The sequence below is a fragment of the Panthera uncia genome, chromosome B4, assembly GCF_023721935.1.
Source record: "Panthera uncia isolate 11264 chromosome B4, Puncia_PCG_1.0, whole genome shotgun sequence".
Classification (NCBI taxonomy): Eukaryota; Metazoa; Chordata; class Mammalia; order Carnivora; family Felidae; genus Panthera; species Panthera uncia.
The window spans coordinates 58,553,121-58,577,260 of record NC_064809.1 but is presented as its reverse complement, the minus strand read 5'-3'; the positions used below and the strand labels follow the sequence as shown (position 1 = coordinate 58,577,260).

The 24,140-nt window shown below is 37.4% G+C and overlaps 2 protein-coding genes across 7 annotated transcripts in view; one reads left to right on the top strand and one right to left on the bottom strand.

The window, feature by feature from the left end:
• Nucleotides 1-8,002, top strand: part of TM7SF3 (transmembrane 7 superfamily member 3) — a 37,323-nt gene extending 29,321 nt beyond the window's left edge. The window contains exons 9-12 of one of the 3 annotated variants that reach the window (XM_049627191.1): nucleotides 144-296; nucleotides 3,486-3,583; nucleotides 4,167-4,329; nucleotides 5,875-8,002. In XM_049627191.1, the coding sequence (XP_049483148.1) occupies nucleotides 144-296; nucleotides 3,486-3,583; nucleotides 4,167-4,329; nucleotides 5,875-6,137 (677 nt within the window). In that variant the 3' untranslated portion in view covers nucleotides 6,138-8,002. The remainder of the gene's footprint in view (nucleotides 1-143; nucleotides 297-3,485; nucleotides 3,584-4,166; nucleotides 4,330-5,874) is intronic. The other 2 variants (XM_049627192.1, XM_049627193.1) reach the window with 2 other exon arrangements.
• Nucleotides 8,003-15,115: 7,113 nt separating this feature from the next.
• FGFR1OP2 (FGFR1 oncogene partner 2) overlaps nucleotides 15,116-24,140 on the bottom strand; it is a 32,873-nt gene continuing 23,848 nt past the window's right edge. For 3 of the 4 annotated variants that reach the window (XM_049627218.1, XM_049627220.1, XM_049627219.1), the window contains exons 4-7: nucleotides 23,559-23,701; nucleotides 21,073-21,186; nucleotides 18,476-18,589; nucleotides 15,116-17,109 (exon numbers count right to left, since the gene is read on the bottom strand). In XM_049627218.1, the coding sequence (XP_049483175.1) occupies nucleotides 16,972-17,109; nucleotides 18,476-18,589; nucleotides 21,073-21,186; nucleotides 23,559-23,701 (509 nt within the window). In that variant the 3' untranslated portion in view covers nucleotides 15,116-16,971. The remainder of the gene's footprint in view (nucleotides 17,110-18,475; nucleotides 18,590-21,072; nucleotides 21,187-23,558; nucleotides 23,702-24,140) is intronic. The other variant, XM_049627221.1, reaches the window with a different exon arrangement.

The window sequence follows — 24,140 nt, the reverse complement described above, 5'->3', positions numbered from 1 at the left end:
CCCCGCCATGCTGGTGTCATGTCACCCCCTCAGTACCTGGCCTACAGAAAGGCTAAGGTTGGCTCTGGTGATGGTGTTGTGTATTTGAAGCATGTGGTAGGAAAAGCCACCTCTGGTCAAACAGTTCATCTTCTTCTGTGCAGTTCGTCTGATTCTGACAGCCGTCGCTGGAAGCGTTGGTGGGATTTTCTTGGTAGCTGCTTGGTGGCGATTTGGAATCCTCCTGCTCTGCATGCTGTGTGTTGGATTAGTGTTGGGCTTCCTCGTCTCCTCAGTGATGTTCTTCGCTTTCCTGGGTAGGAGATATGTAATGTTTTGTGTGTTCAGTTTTTTGTTTGAAAGACCTTTATTTGGGCTTTCTAGGTACAACTACTGCCTCTCAGGGACTTGGGTCCTTACCTGTAGAGCTCTGGAAATTTGTTTTGTTTTAATGTTTTTATTTTTAAATTTTTTTTTTTTTTTTAACGTTTTTTATTTATTTTTGGGACAGAGAGAGACAGAGCATGAACGGGGGAGGGGCAGAGAGAGAGGGAGACACAGAATCGGAAACAGGCTCCAGGCTCCAAGCCATCAGCCCAGAGCCTGACGTGGGGCTCGAACTCACGGACCGCGAGATCGTGACCTGGCTGAAGTCGGACGCTTAACCGACTGCGCCACCCAGGCGCCCTAATGTTTTTATTTTTGAGAAAGAGACCGAGCATGAGCAGGGGGGGCACAGAGAGAGAGAGGGAGACACAGAATCCGAAGTAGGCTCCAGGCTCTGAGCTGTCCGCACAGAGCCCGATGTGGGGCTTGAACTCAAGAACCATGAGATCATGCCCTGAGCCGAAGTCGGACGCTTAAGTGACTCAGCCACCCAGGCACCCTGAGTTCTGGAAATTTGTATCTGTGATGTGGCACTCTAGGGAGTACCAGTACACGGTGAATCTTGAGCAGAAGCTCCGTTTATCCCACAGATGAACTGGGCATGGCTCTGCTGGAGCTGAGTTGGGAACCTGGTGCTTTGTTCCTGGTCTTCATTTCCACCGTCTGCCAAACCCCAGATATTCTAATGTACCTACTTGTCCTCTAGGTCAGCAGCACAGGGATGGTGTCAGAGATTTTTTTTTCTTAAAGTAATTCAGTTTCTGTCAATTTTTAGAATGTGGTTAACTTTTCTAAGTTAACTTTCTTTTGTAGGGGAGGAAAGATTTCCTTTTTATCCTTCTAAGGTTCTTTGGCTGGTAAAATAATTAAATTGACATAGATTAATAAAAGAAAAACAAATTTAATTTTGTATATACAGGAGACCCAGAAAAATATGAGACCCAAAGGCAGGCAGTTTCAGACCTCTGTGTCATATGGAGCTAAGAAATGGGGTAAGCGTGCAGGGTTTCAGATGGTGGGGGTTGGGGGTGCAATTCAGCAAGAAGACAAGAAGATAAGAAGAGCAGACATTTGGTAATCAGATGTTTGCCCTGCTAGGCAGTTAAGTCTTTCAGAGAAAATAGTTATCTCTGTTAATTGTTCTCTCCCTGGGCCAGGATCCCTATTTACATTCTTTTAGGCAGTTAAGGAAGCAATAGAAGTTTTTCCTGACTCTGCTGCGTCTTGAGTGCCTTCTGCTCAAAATAATCCACATGCCTGAGTGGCACATTCTACTGCCCTTTGCGGTTGCATAATAACTTACATTTCCTGATTGTTGTCAAAAATGCAGGAAAAAAAAGGAGTATTTATATTTTAAGGTACTCTTTTAGGCTATTTCCTTCTTGTGATAATGTTCTTACATATATCAACCTCAGCTTAAAGTTAATTTAGTTCTTGTGTATATCTTATATATATCAACCTCAGATTAAAGTTGATGGAAATGTTAGATATAAGAATATAAGAGGCTGTCACCTCTTAAGAATGCATGATATGACAGAGTGTGGTTGGCTCTCTGAAGACTTTTTTTCCCCAAGACCAGAAAGAGTTGACAACCTGTGTGTTTACTGACTATTCCAAGTCCCTTTGTTCTGATTTTAGCAAACCTATGAGTTCATTCCCACAGGCCCCCTTGTAGGTAGCAATATATATAAAAAAACTAGATACCTTTATATATAAAAACTAGATAGTCTGATGCTCAGTAGCAATGTTTAGATTTGCCTAAAGGACAGATTCACAGGGAGGCTTGTTGAAAATGCATATTCAGGGCCCTATTCTAAAGCACTAAATCAACTACTTAATAAGCTCCCTTCCCTTATTTTGTTAATGGTTGGAGGGATGATTGGTTAGAATTTTTAATAGTTAATGTGTTTGTTTATGAACTGACTCATTGCTGAAGGACAGTTAGGATCAGTGTCTCCGGTGGATGCAAAGTCCTATTTTTAAGCATTAAAATTTTAAACATTTCTAAGCATTAAAATTTAAAAAATTTTTAGGCATTAAAATTTTAGTTGGCGGCTAACTTCTCAGATCTAATTAAATTCCTACTGTTTTCACCTTATTATGTAGCCAGCCAAGAGCTTATACTCTGAAAGGGTCAGTCTTCACATGCTGGCATCACGACTACTGTTTCAATCCCTGGATTCCTTGACTTTTTTTTTTTTTTTTTAAGCTGCATGTGTATTTTGTGAAGGTTAATAGAGTTAAACTACAGAATATGACCCATAAATCCACCTCACTGCAGCACGTTGCAGTTCGCTTTCTCAGAATGTGTGGTCCCAAGGTCCGATCTTACTATGGAATTCCCCCTTTTCTGGGATTTATGGGTCTTAAGATATGGGGCCACTTCCAGTTGGGCTGAATGATGGTGTCAGTATCAGTATCAAATAATTTTCCAGCTTATACCCTCGCCTCTAAACTTAATTTATAAATAGGAGTTCTAATCTATTCTTCCTGGGTCACCCCAGGTGTGCTGCATGTTGGAGAAGGGTTCAGTAGGAGTGCGGTCAGTGGTTAGCTCCTATCTTTCCTGATACGTGAGGAGTCACATCTTCTAGTCTGCAGTGGCTGGACAGGAAATGCATTGATGGTAAAAATCTAGTAAAAGGATTTTGCTGTTCATTTTGGGTGGGATTTCATACAGTTATCTCTGAATGCCATTTACTTGCACTTTTTACTTTGCAGTACAAAATCACAGAATGATAGAAGCATAGAGCAAGAGAGGATGGTTTGAACTACAAAATAGTTCAATCTTCTTATCTTATGGGTTAGGAATGTGAGGCCCAGCATCACAGCTAGTGAATGGAAGAGTTTAGACTCGTCCAGCCTCTTCTGCATTTCCCTGGGAATAAATGCAGAGCATTTACCTGCTTGATCCCACCCCTTGACCTTCTAAGACACATCCTTCAAAGGGGATTGTATTGGCCATTAAATCAAAAAAGTCAGAATTCATTTCTAAATGCCAGCCTATGCCTTGGTTGTTACAATAAACTTTCCATGTGTGTCTGTGTTCAGATATTGAGAAGATGAAATTGAACTTGGTAAACCTGTTGTTAACTCTTGATTTCTTCTTGCTTTTTCAGGGAACCTAAAGATTTTTCATGATGATGGTGTGTTCTGGGTGACCTTCTCCTGCATAGCTGTCCTCATTCCAGTAGTTTTCATGGGCTGCTTAAGAATAGTGAGTGTTTCATCAGTGAGATTCATTCACTATATTGTCCCGGGCCTTCACTTGCTCACGTGTTGCATCATTTTGCATGTTTTATTTACTGGGGAGAGCTGTAGGACAATCTTCATGAGATGATTAATTTTAAATAGCCTCATTACTGTGAAAGCAGGAGAAGTTCTGATTATAATGATCACAGAGTGTTTTTCATCAAGTGGAGTAGGCAGGTCACCACCATCCATATGCTTTGGACAGTGGAAGCAGAGAGGTTGGGCTCACTATGATTCACAGCCTGGTGGGTACTTAGTTTCAGCGGTCTCTCCAAAGAAGCATTCTTTGTGTAATTAGACTTTGTTGCTGAGGTTCTTTCACAGGGAAGACATTTTCTATAAGGTTCTGTTTTGAGAACTCACTATGGGTTTCGAAGGTGGTTTTCAGTTTAACCTGCCAGGTAGCCTTTATTCAGCTCTGAGACTTGATCCCGTTTCATGGGCCCTGAGGGAGAAGTGATTCCTTGTGATTGAGGCCAGTAATGAGGCGTAGAAACAATTTCTTGTTCTACCAGTGGCCATGCCTAAACTCTTGCACTCTTCCACAGCTGAACATACTGACTTGTGGACTCATTGGCTCCTACTCGGTGGTCTTGGCCTTTGACAGTTACTTGTACACAAGCCTTTCTCATATCACTCTGAATGTACTCAAGAGAGCACTCAACATGGATTTCCACAGAGCTTTCACAAATGTGCCTTTTCAAACTAATGGTAAGACTAAATCCAAGAACTGGAGTGACAGTCAAATAAGAATATTGAGGGGCGTCTGGGTGGCACAGTCGGTTAAGCGTCCGACTTCAGCCAGGTCACGATCTCGCGGTCCGTGAGTTCGAGCCCCGCGTCAGGCTGATGGCCCGGAGCCTGGAGCCTGTTTCCGATTCTGTGTCTCCCTCTCTCTCTGCCCCTCCCCCGTTCATGCTCTGTCTCTCTCTGTCCCCAAAATAAATAAAAAACGTTGAAAAAAAAAAAAATTAAAAAAAAAAAAAATAAATAAAAAAATAAAAAAAAAAGAATATTGGCCTGCCTGTGCCAACAAGGGCACTTGGTAACTCAATTGAAAGAAGGCTAACTAGACAAAAGGAGGAAACCCACGCCCTACAAATGCTGTTAGAGCCTTCCGTTAATGATAACTTATAATCCACAGGAGCAAATAATTTAAATTTGTAAGTGGTGGAAGTTCACACTTCTAAAAATCTACTGAGTGAATTTTGTTAAGAAATTTCCCAACCAGGATTACTTGGTTACCTGGTCAGATTTCCAGTTGGGAGAAAAAGTCTGAGAACAAAACTGTTTGGCACCTTACAGATTGGGGTGGGATGAGGGATGAGAACGACAGCCTAATTTTTAAAGTTATTCCCTTGTTTCCCTCCTTTAAAGCAGCATGTAATTTGCTAATTTGCTAATTGAAAGTGAAAAAGTGATTTTCAGTCTAGAAGTGTTACCATTTCCACAGTTGTAAGATTCTATCTGTTAAAGGTTTTCCATTAACTTTTTGAGGAAGAGAAAATGACTAAACTAAGTATTCACAGTGAGTGTAAGATATATTGGTTTCAGAAATGTTAAAACATGGAAGACGGGAAAGCATATCTTAGAGTTGGAAAATATTTAAGCACAATCGTGATTGCAATATCTTTACCTCTATTATGCTGAGCCTGCCCTCATTGGATAGGAGGTTGATGGTTAGAGACCTCAAAATCCATGTTGTCTTGGAAATTTTACATACAAGACAACATTTTGCCAAGCCTTGTACTGGAAGCTCAGTTACAGTGTGTTGACTCTCTCCATGCATTTCTAAATCCACCCTATGAGTGTGGTGGGGCCCAATATTGAGTGGAATGGGGAAAAAAAAGAGCAAGGTGGCATCTCCTGTTCCATGGTGTATGTTTGTGAGGTGTATCTTGATGACTGCCTTCTCCCCACCCCACCTGCAGGAAAACACAACAACTATGCCTGTGGGCATTGGTCATAAAATGTTGGAGTTCCAAGGATCCAAACAACTGATTCCTTTACAGCCTGTCTGGACTTTCAAATGCCATCATTAGGAAATTCCTATTTTAAAATATAAAACCGTAGCTTCCTTATTTATTCCTTGGTTTGTAAATGAGGAGATATACATGTTTGGTCAAACTCACCAAAAAGTCTTAATTGTACTGAGAAAGAATGACACAGATTTAAACTATGAGAAGTTAAATGTTAAGATCTGTGTTAGGTATTTAAGAGACAAGAGTTCAAACTGCTTTTCTGTTGTTTTTTTAGACTTTATTATCCTGGCAGTATGGGGGATGCTTGCTGTGAGTGGAATCACGTTACAGATTCGAAGAGAAAGAGGGCGACCATTTTTTCCTCCCCACCCATACAAGTTATGGAAGCGAGAGAGAGAGCGCAGAGTAACAAACATCCTGGACCCTAGCTACCACATCCCTCCATTGAGAGAGAGGCTCTATGGCCGAATAGCCCAGATCAAAGAGCTCTTCCAGAAGGAACAGCCAGCCGGAGAGAGAACACCCCTGCTTCTGTAGATGCCAAAGGGGGTTGGTCAGTGTGGTCTCGAAGTACTGCCCAGGCGTTGCCTCAGCTTTGGTGTGTATGCCCAGCCTGCTGCAGCAGTCTCCGGTGCAACTCTGATAAGAACAGAGGCGTATGTATGTGTGCTTTGCACAGTTTCACGGTGTCCTTATTGATATGTTCTCAAAAGGTACCCTTCTTTTGTTTATTTTTAATTGTGGTAAAACACACATTTACCATCTCAATCATAAAGTATATAAGTTCAGTAGGCACTTTGTTTTTGTCCTTTATTGCTTACAATGCTAATTTAAATACTAAATTATGTCCGTTATTTGAAAATAGGGTGATTTACATAGATCAGATATGGATATAACGGCCTCGGGTTTTTTCTTTAAAGGCCTTTTAAAATAGTGTTGACCTCTGATCTCTAAAATGTGTTTGAATTTTTTTTTTTTTAAGGAAACCGATTGGCGCCTACCTTAATCTGTAGTCCCTTTAGTAAGGAAACCTTTTAACATTTGCATTTTGTAGTTCTTTCTGCTAACTTGGTTGTTACTAGCATTGATGTAAAAATAGTGTCAAAAATTTTCTCTTTTGTGTGAAGACTTTGTACCATCTATATTTTAGTGATGAGGAGGGAGGGGGTCAAAAAGGATTAAAGAATTTAAAGGAGCTGATTTTAATCAGGTTCTTGGATTCTGTAAGGAAAGTTCCTTCCATTTTGACCCTCCCCCCCGCCCCGCCCCAAGCAAGCACCTCGATGCCCTAGGCTGCGTACCCACTCCTCACGGCATCTGGTTCTGCCTTGGATCGGAAGCTGGTGACTCTGACACAATGAGTAACAGTGAGGGTAGTTGTGGTGGTTGCATACGCATTTGTGAGTTAACCACTATTTAAACGATGCTGCTTTTAAGAGTTTTTTCACAGCACGATAGATTTTTGGAGTTTTAGGTAACTGGAAAATTTTCAGCTTTTGCATTTGTTTTGGAAAGGCTGAAGCATATAAAACTAAACATACAGAGAGCGAAAACATACAAAACTAATCATTTTTGCATTGCAGAATTACACACAGGTGTTTACTATTATGTAACCCTGTTTATATAACTTCAGTAACACTTAAACTTGAATTTTTTTTTTAATTACTGTAGGGATTGTGGCTTCTGCCGTATCTTTGTACATTCTGACAAGTTATATGGAATGTTTGGGAGTTATTTTCTGTACCATCAAAATGTACTGCCACTAAAGACTGTAAAGACAGAGCACACTTTTTTGGAGGATTGAGACAAATTACTTAAAAAATTTTCATAATTTGTGAGTCATAAAATGCCAGTTTGTGTCATTTTTTTAAATAATAAATACCTATTTTGAAGAAAAATGCTAAAAAGTCTCATTATTATTCTTAACACATTTTTTTTTTCTCACCAACTGTATTTGTACCGTAGCAGTGAAGACATGACAGAAGTGTCATAGGTATAAAATTACTTAATCTGGAGAATTAAATCTTTATTTAAAAAATTTGGTTTAAGCCTAAGCGAAATACTAGGAAATGAAGGAAATCTGTGGCAGTGTGTTAAATTTATATCCCTTGTTAGAAGGAAAGCTGACGTCTTTGGTGGGCTGATTTGTGTTGGTTATTAGCACTTCAGGTTTGTGTAACTGAAGAAAGGTAGTAGTATTACCAGAAAATTATACTATTCCTTAAATGTTTTGGTTCTGACCAATCTGTTAGAGGTTAGCTACCAGGTTGCTAAATCACAGCAGCTAACTCGTGCCATGGATCAGTAGATCTATAGAAGGTTGGGATAGAAAATTGATTCTTCCAAGGAAATTGCTAGACTGTTAGACCAGAAACAGACCTTAGAGATCATCTTACTTGGTCCCTTATTTTATAACTGAGTAAATTCTTAACCAAGGAGTCAATTATATGGATATTTATCAATAACTGTGCCCAGATCAAAATTTGGGATACCTGATTCCCTATACAAATGTGCTTTATGCTCTATCATGATGAAAATGTAAGTCACTAATTATTTTCAGCTCTTTTCTGCTGGTGGATTGGTGACAACACAGTGAGAAGGCAGCCTTCTGCAAGCAGAGGAAAAAGGCCTCAGTGGAACCCAACCTTGAACTTGGACTTCCAGCCTCCAGAATGGTGAGAAAATAAATTTCTGTTGTTTATGGCACCCAGTCCGTGATATGTTATGGCAGCCCTAGCAAACTAATACCCTTTATAAATCATTTCACCCTGACTGTTGATTGGAAGACCTCTGGGCAGTTTGGCCACCGTGTTTGTGAGGACCATTCTATGAAACTGAGATACAGAGGGGCTCAAGTTAGTGGAAATTTGGGCTTACCCAGGGACTACCATATAGTCATTACATGGGAGGTTGGCAGGTCTGGATCAAGCTACATCAGTATTAATAGGCAAAATAAAGAAAATACGTACAATGATAGTCGTTTTTACTTGGCTCTCACCCTTTACTCATTAAATAAATACGAGTTAAATTCCTAAGTGTCAGGCCTTGCCTTGGGCACTAGGAAGAAGATGGCAAAATATTCCGGCATGGTGCCTATCTCAGGGCTTAGAGTGTGAGGAGACAGATACACTTCAATAGTTATACAGAGGAGGTATGGTAGGCAGTGAAATTTTTGATGGAGTAGGGGGTAGAATCGGGATGCCAGGGAAGAATTCCTTGAAATGACATTTAAGCTGAGACTTGGAGGATGAGTAGGAGTAACAAAACCACAAGGAGGCAGAGTGCATTCCATGTACTGTGGTTAAAGGCATAAAGAAAAGCTTCAAGGCCTTCTCTTCTCTACGGAGAGCCTCCAGTGGAGTCTCTCCCACCTGTATGCCCAGCCAGTCCTTACAGCCCTTCACATTGGTGCTTGGTGAGGTGAGTGCTTGGTGGGGTCAGCTCTCCCATTCTCAACTTTTGGCATTTTGATCCAGGAAGGAGGTTGTCAGTGTTTTTTTTGTTTTTTTTTTTTTAATTTTTTTTTAATGTTTGTTTATTTTTGAGAGACAGAGACAGAGCATGAGCAGGGGAGGAGCAAAGAGAGAGGGAGACACAGAATCTGAAGCAGGCTCCAGGCTCTGAGCCGTCAGCACAGAGCCCAACGCGGGGCTCAAATGCATGAACTGTGAGATGAGCCCAAGTCAGACACTTAACCCACTGAGCCACCCAGGTGCCCCAGTGTTGTTTTTTTTTTTTTTTAATTGAGATATAATTGACATAATGTGTAAGTTTAAGGTACAGTATGTTGATTTGATACAATTATTTATTAAATATTACTCTGATTATTCCTACAATATGATTACCCTATGATTAATATCATAGAGTTAGTTTGCATCTCTATCGTGTCACATAATTCTTTTTGTGAAAGCAATTAAAATCTAGTCTCTTGGCAACCTTGAAGTTCATAATACAGTATTGATGACTATAATCCCTAGTGCACTTAGGCTCCAGAATTTGTCTACTAATTTCCTTAAATAACGTTTCTCCAATTCTCCCACGCCCACCTGCTGGTATCCACCATCCTCTGTTACTAGGAATTTGGCTTTTTTGGATTTCACATATAAGTGTTATCATCTAGTGTTTGTCGTTCTCTGACTTCCCTCACTTGGTATAATGTCCTCCAAGTCTATCCTTGTTGTTGCACATGGCAGGATTTCTTTCTCTTTTTTTACCACCGAATAATATTCAGTTGTATATATAAGCCACATCTTTATCCATTCATCCGTTGATGGCCACTTAGGATGTTTCCCTGTCTTGGCTGTTGTGAATAATGCTGCAATAAGCATGGGAGTTACATTTTTTCAAGATCCTGCTTTTCATTTCCTTTGGATATATACCCAGGAGTGGGATTACTGGATCATATGGTAGTTGTTTTCATTGTCCATCTTCCTCGTTAAATTTGGACTACACTACAAAACTGCCCAGGGCATACCTTGTCTTTTTATTTACCTTTCTTATTTCCTTCCAAGACCCTAGAATTTAGCAATTGTTCCCTGGCAGGTGGGTCAGAACACTTGGGTGACCCACAAAAGCCATAGTCCTCAAAATCTTTCCTTCTGTTCCAGAGTCTTATTAATGTACCTGCATACAAGACAATATACCTAACTCCATTGCTCCCCAAGGGTGAATTCCTTCTTTTGGAAGGCGATTGAAGAATGGCCACAATTACTTTTTTATTTTGAAGTTTTTAAGGGCTAAACGGCTTATTCACCTGAGGTTCACGGCTCCTTCTGCTAATAGATTTTCTACTGTCCAGAGTGGCTTGTACGTGCTCTGCCCTGCCTGAACTTGTGGTGGGCGCACTGGGAAAAGCATGGATGCGTGTCTGGGAGCTTTAAGGAAGGAGATAGAAGATCCAAAAGTGATGCAGATGAAAGAAGCAATTGAGACACATTAAGTGTGCCTTTGCTCCCCAGTTCTCCATGGGCTGTGTTTTCAGCAATTGAACTGGATCTCAACACGTTTTTTAAACTAGCTGTCTCCTTTGGAGAGACCATCCATATATCAAAATTCCTGAAAACTGAAATACATTGTATTGCTAGGGCTGGGCCTGGGGTTCTAGAGGACTATTTTCATGGACAGGATTAAAGGCTTTTGTCTGAAAAAAGTCTCTCATCCTATTAATGCCTGAAGGTTTTTCAACATAGGACAGTCTTCCATTTCACAAGTAGAGCTACTCTTCTTCCAGATCAGCTCTCCCTCCTGAATTACTTCAATTGTATATCCCAGTGATTTTCCACTGAATGTTATTAACCTCTTGTATTCTGTATGTCTAGAGTCTACATGACTGGGAATAAAAACCTTATAATCTTTGAGATAGGTCTTTTTTTACCCTTCAAATTCTTATTTAAATTTCAGTTAGAGATAGGACTTAAACATATTCTAGAAGAAGTTCACATTTGAGGAATGCATTCACTTGATCTCACATCAGCCTTTGATTTGATAGCACTGTGTACTTGCCCACTGAGTGGTGCTGAAATTGGAGATGCAGCTGATAAATCCTTGGCATTTTAAAGTAGCCAAGGGCCAGCCCTATTCATCTTGAACTGTATATACAGACAAAAGCAGTGTGCTGAGGCTTGGGGTTATTGCACTGTGACAGGGAGAAACTCTTGAAACACTGATTCTAACCAGTTTTGTTACTTTTATTTTTAAAAAAAAAATTTTTTTTAACGTTTATTTATTTTTGAGACAGAGACAGAGCATGAACAGGGGAGGGTCAGAGAGAGAGGGAGACACAGAATCTGAAACAGGCTCCAGGCTCTGAGCTGTCAGCACAGAGCCCGACGCGGGGCTCGAACTCACGGACCGTGAGATCATGACCTGAGCCGAAGTCGGACGCTTAACCGACTGAGCCACCCAGGTGCCCCAGCTTTGTTAGTTTTATAGAAAGCCCAAATGTAGCCTTCCTAGCAGTATCTGATACTCAAGAAGTATATATCCTGTGTTTCAGGATATTTTTATTCCGGGTCCAGTTCTACCTACTGATACTGATTTCAGTGTAGTGAATTTTCTGCAGGCTTTAGTTTTTCCAAAGCAGTGGGTTTACTCTTTTCCTTTTGCTCATATGGGAAAAAAAACTTGTGAGGGATAGCATTAAATGAAAAAAAATTGAGGAACCAAGGTGTAAGATTCCAATTATGTGTATTTGTGTGTAAATATGTTTAAAAACATTTATAGGGAAGTTTTTCTGATTGACAAGAAACTTCTAATTACCCCTGGGAAGACACAGGTTGTAGGAAGAAGTTGACTTACTTTGAACTGTAATATTTTCTGTATGGTAGATTTTTAACCGTCTACATTTATTTTTTCCTTTATGTGAAAGATCACAAAAAGGAACATAACCTAACCAACTTCTGAGAATTTATACACCAGAAATCACAGTACATAAATTATGCACATGAGTTAATGAAGCATTTTTTTTTTTAAATTTTATTTTTGAGAGAGAGAGAGCACAAATGGGGGAGGGACAAGAGAGAGAGGGAGACACAGAATCCGAAGCAGGCTCCAGGCTCCGAGCTGTCGGCACAGAGCCTGTCTTGGGGCTCGAACCCACAGACCATGAGATCATGACCTTAGCCAAAGTTGGATGCCATACCGACCGAGCCACCCAAGCACCCCTGGGTGCATTGTTTTAACAGAAATTTCAAACAGTCTGAATATCCATCAGAAGAAAGAGTTGAATAAATTATGATACATCTATACAAAGATAGTCACAAAAAAACTGGTTTGCAGGCAACAGAAAACTAACTGGCTAGTGTATGTAAAACAGTTAGTTGAAAGTATACTGATATTATTTGCTTCTGGACATTTCCCCCTATGCATTTTATTTATTTATTTGTTTGTTTGTTTGTTTACTTTTTGTGAGAGAGCACGAGCAAGAGAGGGGCAGAGAGAGAAGGAGACATAGAATCCGAAGTAGGCTCCAGGCTCTGAGCTCTTAGCACAGAGCCCGATGCGGGGCTCAAACTCAAGAACTGCGAGATCATGACCTGAACCGAAGTTGGATGCTTAACTGACTGAGCCACCCAGGCACCCCACCCGCTATGCAGTTTTTACATGGTTGTAATTACATCTGCAGTATAGCATTCAGGTTTTTATTATGTAAATTTAGTTATTTTTTTGTTCCTGTTGCTAGAATTTTTAAGCCACAGTATATATAAACTGCTTTGGGTAGATATTGATAGTAAATTAGTAATCTGGAAGTAAATTATTTCATTATTGTATGATACTTAGGTTTAATTTGCTCACTCTAACACTATCATAATGTGGCTTTAACCAGGGGAAGCAGTAGAGATGGTGAGAGATGGTAGGATTCTGATATATTAGAAGGGAGGGGGGTCAATAGGATTTGCTGATGAATTGGATGCAAGATAGAAAAAGTGGAGTCAAAGATGCCAGGAAGGTTTTTGGCCTTGGCAGCTGAAAAGATGGAGTTGTCACCATCTGAGATAGGGAAGCATATGGAGAGGCCTGAGGGGAAGACTGCTTGGAGCATGTTAAGTCTGAGATCTTTGATAGTTACAGCTGGAAGAGTCCAGAGTTCATGAGAGCTGTAAATTTGGGAGTCATCAGCATTACAGGTGGTATTTAAAGTCATGAGACTGGGTGAGATCACCAAGGAAGTGAGCAGGAATAAGGACTGAGCCCTGGGGCTTAAAGTCAGAAGAAAGGGACAGAGGAGGCTGAGAGGCAGCCACTGATGTAAAAAGAAAGCCCCTTCAAATTTCAATTAGAGATTATTCTTCATTGATATTTCACTAAAAAATGAACTCCTATTTTACTCTGTCAGAAAAGGTAGTGATCACCAATAATTGAGTTATGGATCTGTGATCTTCTGGTCATTGAGGCAGTTTAGAAATAGAAAATTTTGGAAGTCACCTTGATATTAAAGAATACCAATATGAGCAGAAAACACTCTGTGAGGTTGTGTAGAACTGGTTTTTTAGAATTGTACTTCCACTATAAAATAAAAAGCATGTAGTGGGTAGATGATAGATCATTGTTTTCTAGGGCTGCTGTAACAAATTACTACAGGTAGGGTGGCTTAGCAGAAATTTATTCTCTCACAGTTCTGAAAAACCAGGAAGGCCAGAAGTCTAATATCAAGCAGGGCTGGCCCCTTCTGGAGGCTCTGAGGGATGATTCAATTCATACCCCTCTCCTAGCTTCTGTTGGCACCTTAGGGCTCTGCAGCTTGCATAACTCTCTGCCTCTGTCTTCACATGGCTTTCTCCTTGTGCCTGTTTCAAATATCCTTCTCTCTTATAAGGACACCGGTCACTGGATATAGGGCCCATCCTAAATTCAAGATGATCTAATTCCAAGATCCTTAAATCTGCAAAAACTATTAAAAATGTGGTCAGTATGGGACACCTGGGTGGCTCAGTCCGTTAAGTCTCCGACTCTTGATTTCGGCTCAGGTCATGATTTCATGGTTCGTGAGTTTGAGCCCTGTGTCGGGCTCTGCCCTGGCAGCCTGGAGTGTGCTTAAGATTATCTCTCCCTGTCTCTCTGCCCCTCCCTGCCTCACAGGCACATGCACTCTCCCTCTTTCTCTCTAATAAACTTAAAAAAAATATATGGTTGGGGTGCCTGGGTGGCTTAGTTAAGTATCTGACTTCAGCTCAGTTTGTGAGTTTGAGCCCCGCATTGGGCTGTATGCTGACAGTGCAGAGCCTGCTTGGAATTCTCTCTCTCCTTCTCTATCTGCCCCTACCTCCCCCACTTCTCTCTCAAAAATAAAAATAAACTTTGAAAAGATATATATATATATATATATATATATATATATATATATATATATATATATATATATCTATATATATATATATATATATGCATGCCACATTCACAGGTACACGAGGTTAGCACTTGGACGTGCCTTTGCAGGGACACTTTGTAAAAAAAAAAAATTTAATACTGATTTTTGATAGGGGGAGAGAATCCCAAGCAGGCGATGCCCAGTGTGGAGCCTGACTAGAGGCTCAATTCTCTTGACTGTGAGACCATGACCTGAGCTCATATCAAGAGTTGGATGCTGAGCCACCCAGGTGCCCCTGCAGCAGGGACACTCTTTTTTTTTTTTTTTTAATTTATTTTTTTTGGGACAGAGAGAGACAGAGCATGAACGGGGGAGGGGCAGAGAGAGAGGGAGACACAGAATCGGAAACAGGCTCCAGGCTCCGAGCCATCAGCCCAGAGCCTGACGCGGGGCTCGAACTCACGGACCGCGAGATCGTGACCTGGCTGAAGTCGGACGCTTAACCGACTGCGCCACCCAGGCGCCCCAGGGACACTCTTAAATCCACCACATATGATATAAAAAGGTTTGCTGGATCAGCAATAAGTTGCTGGCCAATTCCTAAGAAATACAGATAGAAGTTGTTGCTAAGTACTAGTTTTGTGGTAAGAGATGAAATGCCAGAAAAATAAAATGTAAGCATTGTTCTCACATTAACTTGGAGACCGTATCAATTTCAACCACTCACCTTTATTGATAAAATAGGCTCCTATGCAGTATACACTCTCAGACATAGATTTAAGGTTCTGCTTAAAAACAAAAAATATATGGATGGAAAACTGTTGCTATGTAACAAAGTAAATGTCTTTAAACGCCAAGATCTTAAAATTATATCCAAGTAAGAAGACCAAGAATAAATTAACTTGTTTATAAAAAAATAGTTATCAAGAAACATTTTATAATAGAGCTGCCTCAATGAATTGCCTCAGACTTCATCTCAACTGTGTATTTTTTTAAATTCTGACTTGGGATAAAAACTGTATGAATGAATGTGCCACCAAATTAACAGATTCTTTACCCCAAACCAATAGAAAAGGTTAAAAATAAAAACTGTCATTTATAAAATATCAATTAAGGCCTCTGAAAAAAGAATCTATTCAGTGTTTGGGCCATTAGCCCTTTTCAATCAGCCACATCAGCCCCACTTACTCCAAACTTAATGTACAAAAATTCCAAAGTGAAAAGTAGCTTTGAATTTTACCAATATATGAAATTATACACAAAAGCTACCATGTGAATATTTCTTTAACAAATTACATACCCAAAAGCAGAATTTTCTATTGTGCTAATTTTAGTATAAATTAGTATATTTAATCATATTTGATATTTTTATCCTTCTATAATCATAAAATAAGAAAAATTTAGATTTCAATTGATGTTAAAGTACATTTCTTTTTCTAGTGGCTTTTAAAAATTTACATACTGGATATAGATTTTGTAAAAAAAAAAAAACAAAAAAAACCAAATATTTATAAATCTACAGATTTCCTCTCATCCCCACCCCCACCCTTTGACTGATAGAGTATAAGAAAAATCTTACAGGTTATGAGGACCAGAAAACAAATTTTATTTTGAAATTTTAATTTACTTTCTGTATTTCTTAAGAATACTTTTAAAAAAGGGTTCAATGAGGCAGAGGAATTCCCAATTTACTTTGACATTACCATACCTAGCTTGCTATATCAAACATTGCAACTCTCTTAGCTAAAATAACTACCTAATATCCTTAAAGATCAACCAGAGAAGAGAAAAATCTCATCTTCATTATTTAGAACCAAAACTTAAATCTCTCAAAGGAGTAGTTTAACCTACTAATATGTCTCCTATAAGATCTTTCTTAGAAAGTAATATTCTTTCTCTTTCATTCCTGAAATGATATTTCATATACTTAAACTTATGGATAATTGTTAGTGGAGTATTTTAATTATGGCAAATCAGCTAAAATTAAATTAACTTTTGTTTATGGTGCATTTGAAACATTCCTACAGTCTTGCAAACTGAATTTTCTTTGACCAAAATTTACAGTAATGGGAAGGTAGACAGGCAACCATTAAAGCTGAAATCTCACAGTACATAAGCTATTTGTTAACTCTGACACCAAACAAGGAGAAATAACATTTAATATGATAGTCTTCCATTCACAAAACTGTGCCAAGATGTGTATTTTAAAATTTGGATAATGTTATGAATTCCCAAACATTTATTGGGAATATTCATGTTTATCCAAGTATCAGCCAGAATATCAACAGTACTGCTATTAGGTTCAGCAGTCACTCAAAAAATCTTTAGTTTGTTCCCCAATTAACAAAGTTTCTATTTTTTAATTATATTTTGGAATAAAATCTACAACCATTAATTCTGCATTTTTGCCAGCGTAAGAATGTCATTGCCAGTGCACTGTACATACTATAGAAAAAAAATAAAGTGTTGCTTGAGATGGATTTTTCTGTTAATTCATTCATGTCAGTAGGCCAGTCCCAGTGACCATTTGGAGCCTTGCAAGAAGCTCACAGACTTACAGGCTCTTCAGCTCTTCCTCAGACTCAGGTCACTATTGGTCACTAATGCTGACAAAGATGAACTTTCAGACACATCATCTTTCCTAAGGTTCAGAAATGATTCTCGAGTTATTTGCAGGATCTCTCTCAAACCTTTGTTTTCTTGCTAAAAGAAGGCAAACAAAAAGATGTAGTCACCAAGATAGCTACAAAAATACAAACCTATCTTAAGCCAAACATAAGAAGGTATGACAAAAAGTTTTATAATTGGCAGAGCAGAAATAGACTAAATGAATATACAAAGTTGAAAACTTGAATCCAGAGAACACTTTTTTAAAGAGGTAGGAACTGTGCTCCTTTTCCATCAGGTCAAAGCTGCCTTATTTATGCAGCTGTAACTGTAAATGGAACCTCAGAAACGGCCTCATTTTATAATCACAGTATAGATGAGGAAAAGTAACATCTAGATTTATATCGATATAAACACAAGGCCAATGATGAGAACCTCTTAGGACCTTAGTTAGTACCTTTACTACTTTCCACGTTAGCATGGACTACAGGAAAGGTTTGGTTTTCCTCACTGGAATTTGAAAGCAGTGGGGCTGGTTGAGTAGATCGTGAGATTTTTCAAGAAGGATAGTTAGGTGGTCAAATCGAGCACTGATAAATAACTCTTCTTCTAGATTAGTTACTGTAAGAATTTGCAGACATTTAACAACTACTTTGTTCTCAGTCTTACTTACTACGTTTCAATGGTATAAAGCAAGGATCAGCCAACTACAGCCTGGCTTGAGGCCTGTTATTGTAAGTTAAACTTCACTGAACATAGGTAAGCTGAGTATTTTTTTGTGTGTATGGCTGCTTTTGTGTTACAATGACAGAGTTGAGTAGCACAGAGTTGAGTAACACAGAATGTCTGGTTTGCAAAAAAATATTTTCTGTCTGGTCCTTTACTGAAAAAGTTTGCTAAGCCCTGTTTTAAAGAATGAGAGAACACTATGCTTAGAGACTGAAATCACTTTTGGCCCTCTATAACCAGTATCTCCACCATCATTTCAAAAAGAAGCTTTTGAAGTATAAAAGTCTACTGATTTGAACTATTCAACAATAACTTATGCTTTCACTACCACACAATAAAAGACAGAAAAGCTTTTATATTCCACAGAAAAATATGAATGCCCAAAGAATATTTGTAGATTAAAATAATTTTCCCTGCATCACCATGATCTCCAATAGAAATAAATTTTTTAAATTACTAAGTTAAAAGGCATATTCACCCAATAACAGGAACACATAGGATCAAAAAATGTCAATTTGCTCAAATACTGCTATAAGCTATACTGATCCTAGACTCTTGTATTACTATTGAAATAGTCTTGCATTATATACCTATATAACCAATATGCAGGTTAAGAAAGAGAACATTACTAGTTTTCCCGAGATGTATATATTTATGTATTTAAATGGGATGTATTTTCTGGCATAAATCTTCGTGTGGACAGTTTTCACCCAATTTACAATTTAAAACTTACTTCAAGTTGAAATATTCGTTCCTGTTCCTTGCAACCCTGTTGCTCATCAATTTCAATGGCTTTCCTCATTACTGCTGCCATTTCTGTTATCTGATCAACATGTGCTTGTAATTCCTGAAAAAAAGATGGGAGTTGCAAATCAGTGAAATAACTGTTTTTACTTTTGGATACTCTTTTAAAAAAAAAAAATCTGCTTTGCCACTTAATATGAATGTAATATTCTTACATTGCCATTTAACATGAATGTAATATATCAAACACATTTATAAGAAAGTTGACTGACCATGAATGTGCTTTTGAAATCAGATTTCTGTTAGGACTATAAATAAGGATAAGCAGCATAATTACAACTAAACCCACTAGCAAGAAGAGTACTATTTCACATTCCTCTTACCACAAATGATCAACAACCTTTCCTTTTTTGTACCTACACCTACTAAAGTAATGGGAAAGACAAAAATTTTTGACACATTCAATCTCTTTATCTCTAAAGTCTTGATGATTTATAAATCTTTATTATCTATGCCTAAACATTAATCTCAATCCAATCTACACTTGATCTTAGCCAAAAGGCCAAGAAGCGATGATCTCAATCCAACCTAAAACTTTTCCAGGTTATAATCCTCCTTGAGAGCAGGAACTGTATCTTGTTTATATTTGCCTGTGTTTGGTACATAACAGATCAGATAATAATAAATACTAAGTAAAATGAACATAAGTCTGCTTTTAAGTATTAAAATATTAAATGGCCTTCTTTGCAAACTGTTCAAAATATAATTTAGGTATAAAATAGATATCCACATTTATTTGGTACAGCAAGTAAATTTTTTCCAATCTTGTGGTATTCATTTTTGCACACCCATGATGCGCCAGGCACTGTGCTAGGCAATAGGAATACGAAGCCTATTAAGACATGTTTCCTGCTTTCAAGGAGCTTCTAGTCAGGTGAAAGAGACAGACACAAGGTTTAAAAACCAGCAGAAACTTAATAATCATTTCTCAACAAACAGCTTCTATAGACCATTGTTCACTGGCAGTTGAGGGTGGCTTTATTATATTAAGGTCAAAACTCAAGTATAAAAGCTCAAAACTGCCCCCAAACCTTGTCTCTTAAATAGCCGTATATACCCTATTTGTAAAAAGGATTTGAAGGCGACCCCCAAAACCTACAAAACTAGTAAACTGTGAAAGAAATATGGAGAACAGTATCTTTAGCAAACCACACAATATCTTCTAGCCAACAAAAATGCAAGTTCTTGTATTATTTTAATGGAAAAACCTATACAATGCTAGTATGCAAAAGGCGGCAAAATAAAAGGACTAATCTACCCTATCCAATATGATGCTACATAAATGTCAATGAAAATTAAACACCTTTTAAAAAGTTAACAGTTCAGCTCCTCAGTTGCATTAGTGACACTTCAAGTGCTCACTAGCCACATGTGGCTGGTGGCTTCCATACTGAACAGCACAGATAACATTTCCATCATTTCAGAAAGTGCTATCGGACAGTCCTGGATTAGATTATGGTAGCAAGAATAGTGTCAAGACAAACATGTGTCATATTATGAAACAGTTTTTTGAAAATGATTAAATCCCCTCCCTCTGGAAAGGGAGCATAATGTTTAAAAGCAAGTTAAATACAGATAACTGCAGCAGCAGATTAAGGATAATGAAAAAATTCTGAACACCAACACTTTTTTCAGCTTATCATTTACTGTCCTTTTAGGTTAAAAGACGGTACAGGAAGGAAATAATTCTTTGCCTTTAAAATGGAAGAAAACAAGATTCCACTAATTTTTTCAGGACAGAGCCTGTTCTAATAAAATCATGAAACAAAACAAAATCCCAAGACTTCAAACAGAGTAGTATTTTTCTAGACCCAGTTCATGGATAGTTCATTTATTACAATAAAATTTTTAGGGAAGCATCATAGACCTTTTAATGAACACAAGAGGCTAAGACCTGTGTTTTCGAAACAGTCTTAAAGGCACAAAGTGTCAGTAACATAATCCTTGAATTGTCAGTGATATAATCCTTGAAATGCTCATTTTTAACTCTTGTTTAGGTTTATTCAACTTTGCTCAGTCAAGACCTGCCACAATTAAAACAAAGTTAAGACAAGATAGTGTATGCTATTAATTCATAACACCTAAACAAAGGCATTTTTAGGTAACTGTGAACTCAAACTGAAGGACTACTAACCATCAGAAATCTGAATTAAAATAGTTTGAGCAAAATTTTTATGAAATTAGATTAAAATGACTGCCAAGAAAACATCTTTGATGTTCCCAAAGAGGGTAATTGTTTAAAGACTACTAAAATTTTGCAGCGATAAAATGAAAAGCTGGCTTGAACAACCTTTAGAGCCTGCAATTACCTAACAGGCTGTGTATGATACAATACACAGAGAAATGACAGATTTAAAGTTTCTACACTGAATGTTTTTGCATGGCTATCAAAAGCACAGCATTTCTTAAAAGCAAGTTCATTTATTTGATTTAAACTGGCAGGAAAATTCAATGTAAAAGAACGTTTTAAATGGACCTCCCCCCTTCCATCCACACCCCAAAAGTTGACTGTTTTATTTAGTGTACATTCTGATTTGCTTCCAAGTGCCTCCTCTCCAGTCCATGTTGAGATGCTTCAAAGATGTGTCGAGATGCATCAAGGAAGAATCCTTCGGAGCTGTTACGATGTACCATGTCAATCTGTAGTATAGAGTCATTATAATGTTAATACGGATATTATCCGTAATTTAAAAACTGATGAGTGTTAGTTCATGCGTGTTAGCCAACTGTTTGAAATGTTTGTTTTTTTAAGATTTCCAAAAAGGCATCTGTTCAAAAATAACGTAAAAATGAGTATTTGGATAAAAATGAGTTCTTCTCAAACCTTTTACTGATTTTTAAATCTGTGCTCAAAAACTTCTAAGTGAGGGAGAAATTCTGTATCACGGTGGTTTCAAAATGGTCTCACGCCAAAATGCTGTTATGTGTAACTCTGTTAATCTAAATGTGTTATAAAATTTTTTTGTGTTTAGGCTTATCAGAGTGTCAATACCTAAACACATCCTGGAATCTTTTATTTCTGCACCTTTATCACACAAGTGTCTCTCACCCACTTCTGCTTGTTGACACTTCCCCCCTCTAATAATAACTCAAGGCTGGATTTAGATGGGATTTTTTTTCCTTTCTTGACACCTTTCCAGATTCTCCTCATGAGAACTAATCTTACTTCCACTCATATTCCCATATTAAATGATATCTCTATTTTAGGATTCATCACATCCTATCTTATATTTGATATGTTTCTATCTCCCTTTACACTGTAAGCTCCTATGGCAAAGTAATGGAACATATGTATTTATTCATCTTATGATTAATAACTAAGCCAGTGCAAGTGTTAATAAATGTTTATTTGAGTTGAAGTGTCTCCTTTTTGGGAAAAATCAAAATCACAAACATTAATATGTATTAGTTAGAATTAACAACAAGTAACTGAACAGTCATTTTATGGAAGGTAAGGATCAGCACTTAGATGAATTCAATCTCCATAGTAAAAAAGGATGGTTTACAGCTATCTTAAGAAATGTTTAACTTTACGGATTAATGAAATTGCTCTAGTGAATGGCAAAATCTTATGTGTTTTAGAAAACATTTGCTTCTGGCATAGTTGCTACCAGACAACTTAGCAACCTGCAGTATCTTATGCTAAACACTTTTTGGTCAGCGTATTCCCTTTAGATCTTAAAAAATTTCTTAGGTTTTAAACACTAGGGGCTTTTGGAATTTCTCAAGATTATACCAATAATTTAAATCAATTTAAATTTATTTTACCAATAATTTAAATCAATTCATCTTTGTACCTTTAAAAGAAACAGTCAAGTTATACAATTAAATTTAAATGTTTTTATAATGATCTCTAACAATAGATAAATTTATGTTCAAAAGATTGCCACTTAAACATCCAAGGTTATTCCCCTTCAGTTAGAAGATGAATAGTGTAATTAGATAACATTAAACGCTTATTTATTAATCTATTTTACTATTGACACAGGAAATATCTATTACTAACTTCCTTAATAATGTAAAGTTGTCACACAAAGATTTACTAGATATCTAATTTTAATAGAATAATAACTTAAAAATACCTACAAGCACTAAGGTGGAAGAATTAAGAATTATCTTAAGGACTCTAAAATGTATTTCAATAATTGAGAAAGATGAAAACATGTCTTAAAACAATATTTCTTAAATGTTAGTTATAACTAATAGTTAGCTCACCATTATCCAATACAGATAATAGCCAGAAATCACAGTATTCTAATATTTTTATTTCACACCAGCAGTTAAAACTCAGTTTAAAATGTAAATAGGAAAGGATTATTCTACTTGTCTTTATAGCAGTTGCTAACAAACACAGGGACATACAAAAAGGAAACACACAGGGATGTCAATAAGTAAAATGAGCAGAGGGAAAGACACAAATTTCTAACCAGTTGGGCTTTGTCTCTAAAAATGGTGCTAACTGATCTGCGCCTGGGGGCAGCAGGGGGCAAAATTTTAAGATGTTGGTTCTTTTCCTCCCCAGCCGCCCATGGTTTTTTCCATCATACTCAGTATTATTTATAATCTGGATGAAGTAGCCTCATTCAGTAAATAGTCTTAAGAAAAACAAGTCTACCTTTAGCTGGTTTCAGATTTCTGAAATGTTTTCAGCATTTCAATTTTTGTTTTTGCAACAAATGTCAACACACATATTAGAAGAAATATTTCTTAAAAGCAGATAACCTTACAGAATAATTTTGAATTGAATACACTTACCTTTAACTTCCCAAATAAAATTTATTTTTGAAAGTATGTTAAAGCTATTAGGGGACAAAAGGAGTTAGGAGGATAATCAAAATATATAACAAGTAATGAAAAAAATAAGGAAAAGCAGAAAATTTCAGAAAGATGAAGTATTCAGTATCATGTTAGATACCTGTGATTTAACAACAGCAAAAAAAAAAAAAAAATTCACACAAGTTAACTGATTTGTGCTTCTTTTCATTTCAAATTATGTTTATAAAATGGATTACCTTGGAGTGCTGCTCTTTTAACTTCGTTATTATACCTGGATCATCTTTTTTGCTAGCCATTAGCAGTCTAAACATTTGCTCTCGATACTTGCTCATTATAAGTTCCAAGGCAGACTGATGTTCTTCCAGAGATGTACGCAATTCTATCAAGAACAACATGAATAACAGTATATTTTACTGAAACTTGAGTTAAAGATGTACAAAATAGTCTCTTCCCAATTACATTTATCAAAAAAGCAACTTTATAAAGAGGGTATTTTGGCAAGAAAACATATGAAAAAATCTTGCCATAAAGAAATAAAGGATACCAAATAGAGTCCTTTATTAGTTTTTTGAATAACCATTTAAAACTAATTTTTATAGAATCATTTCAACAAACATTTACTGAATAACAATTAAATACCAGATAATGCTGTATATTAGGAACTCCCAAAAGGCCATGGAGCGCACAGTCTAGTCGAGAAAGCCAATACATAAATAATTATAATACAATGTATAAAGTACAGAATAGAGCTCTACCCAAATATATATGAGAGAAGTCTGTGAGGAAAAAGTGGTGAAAGCTTTATATTACTGAGATTA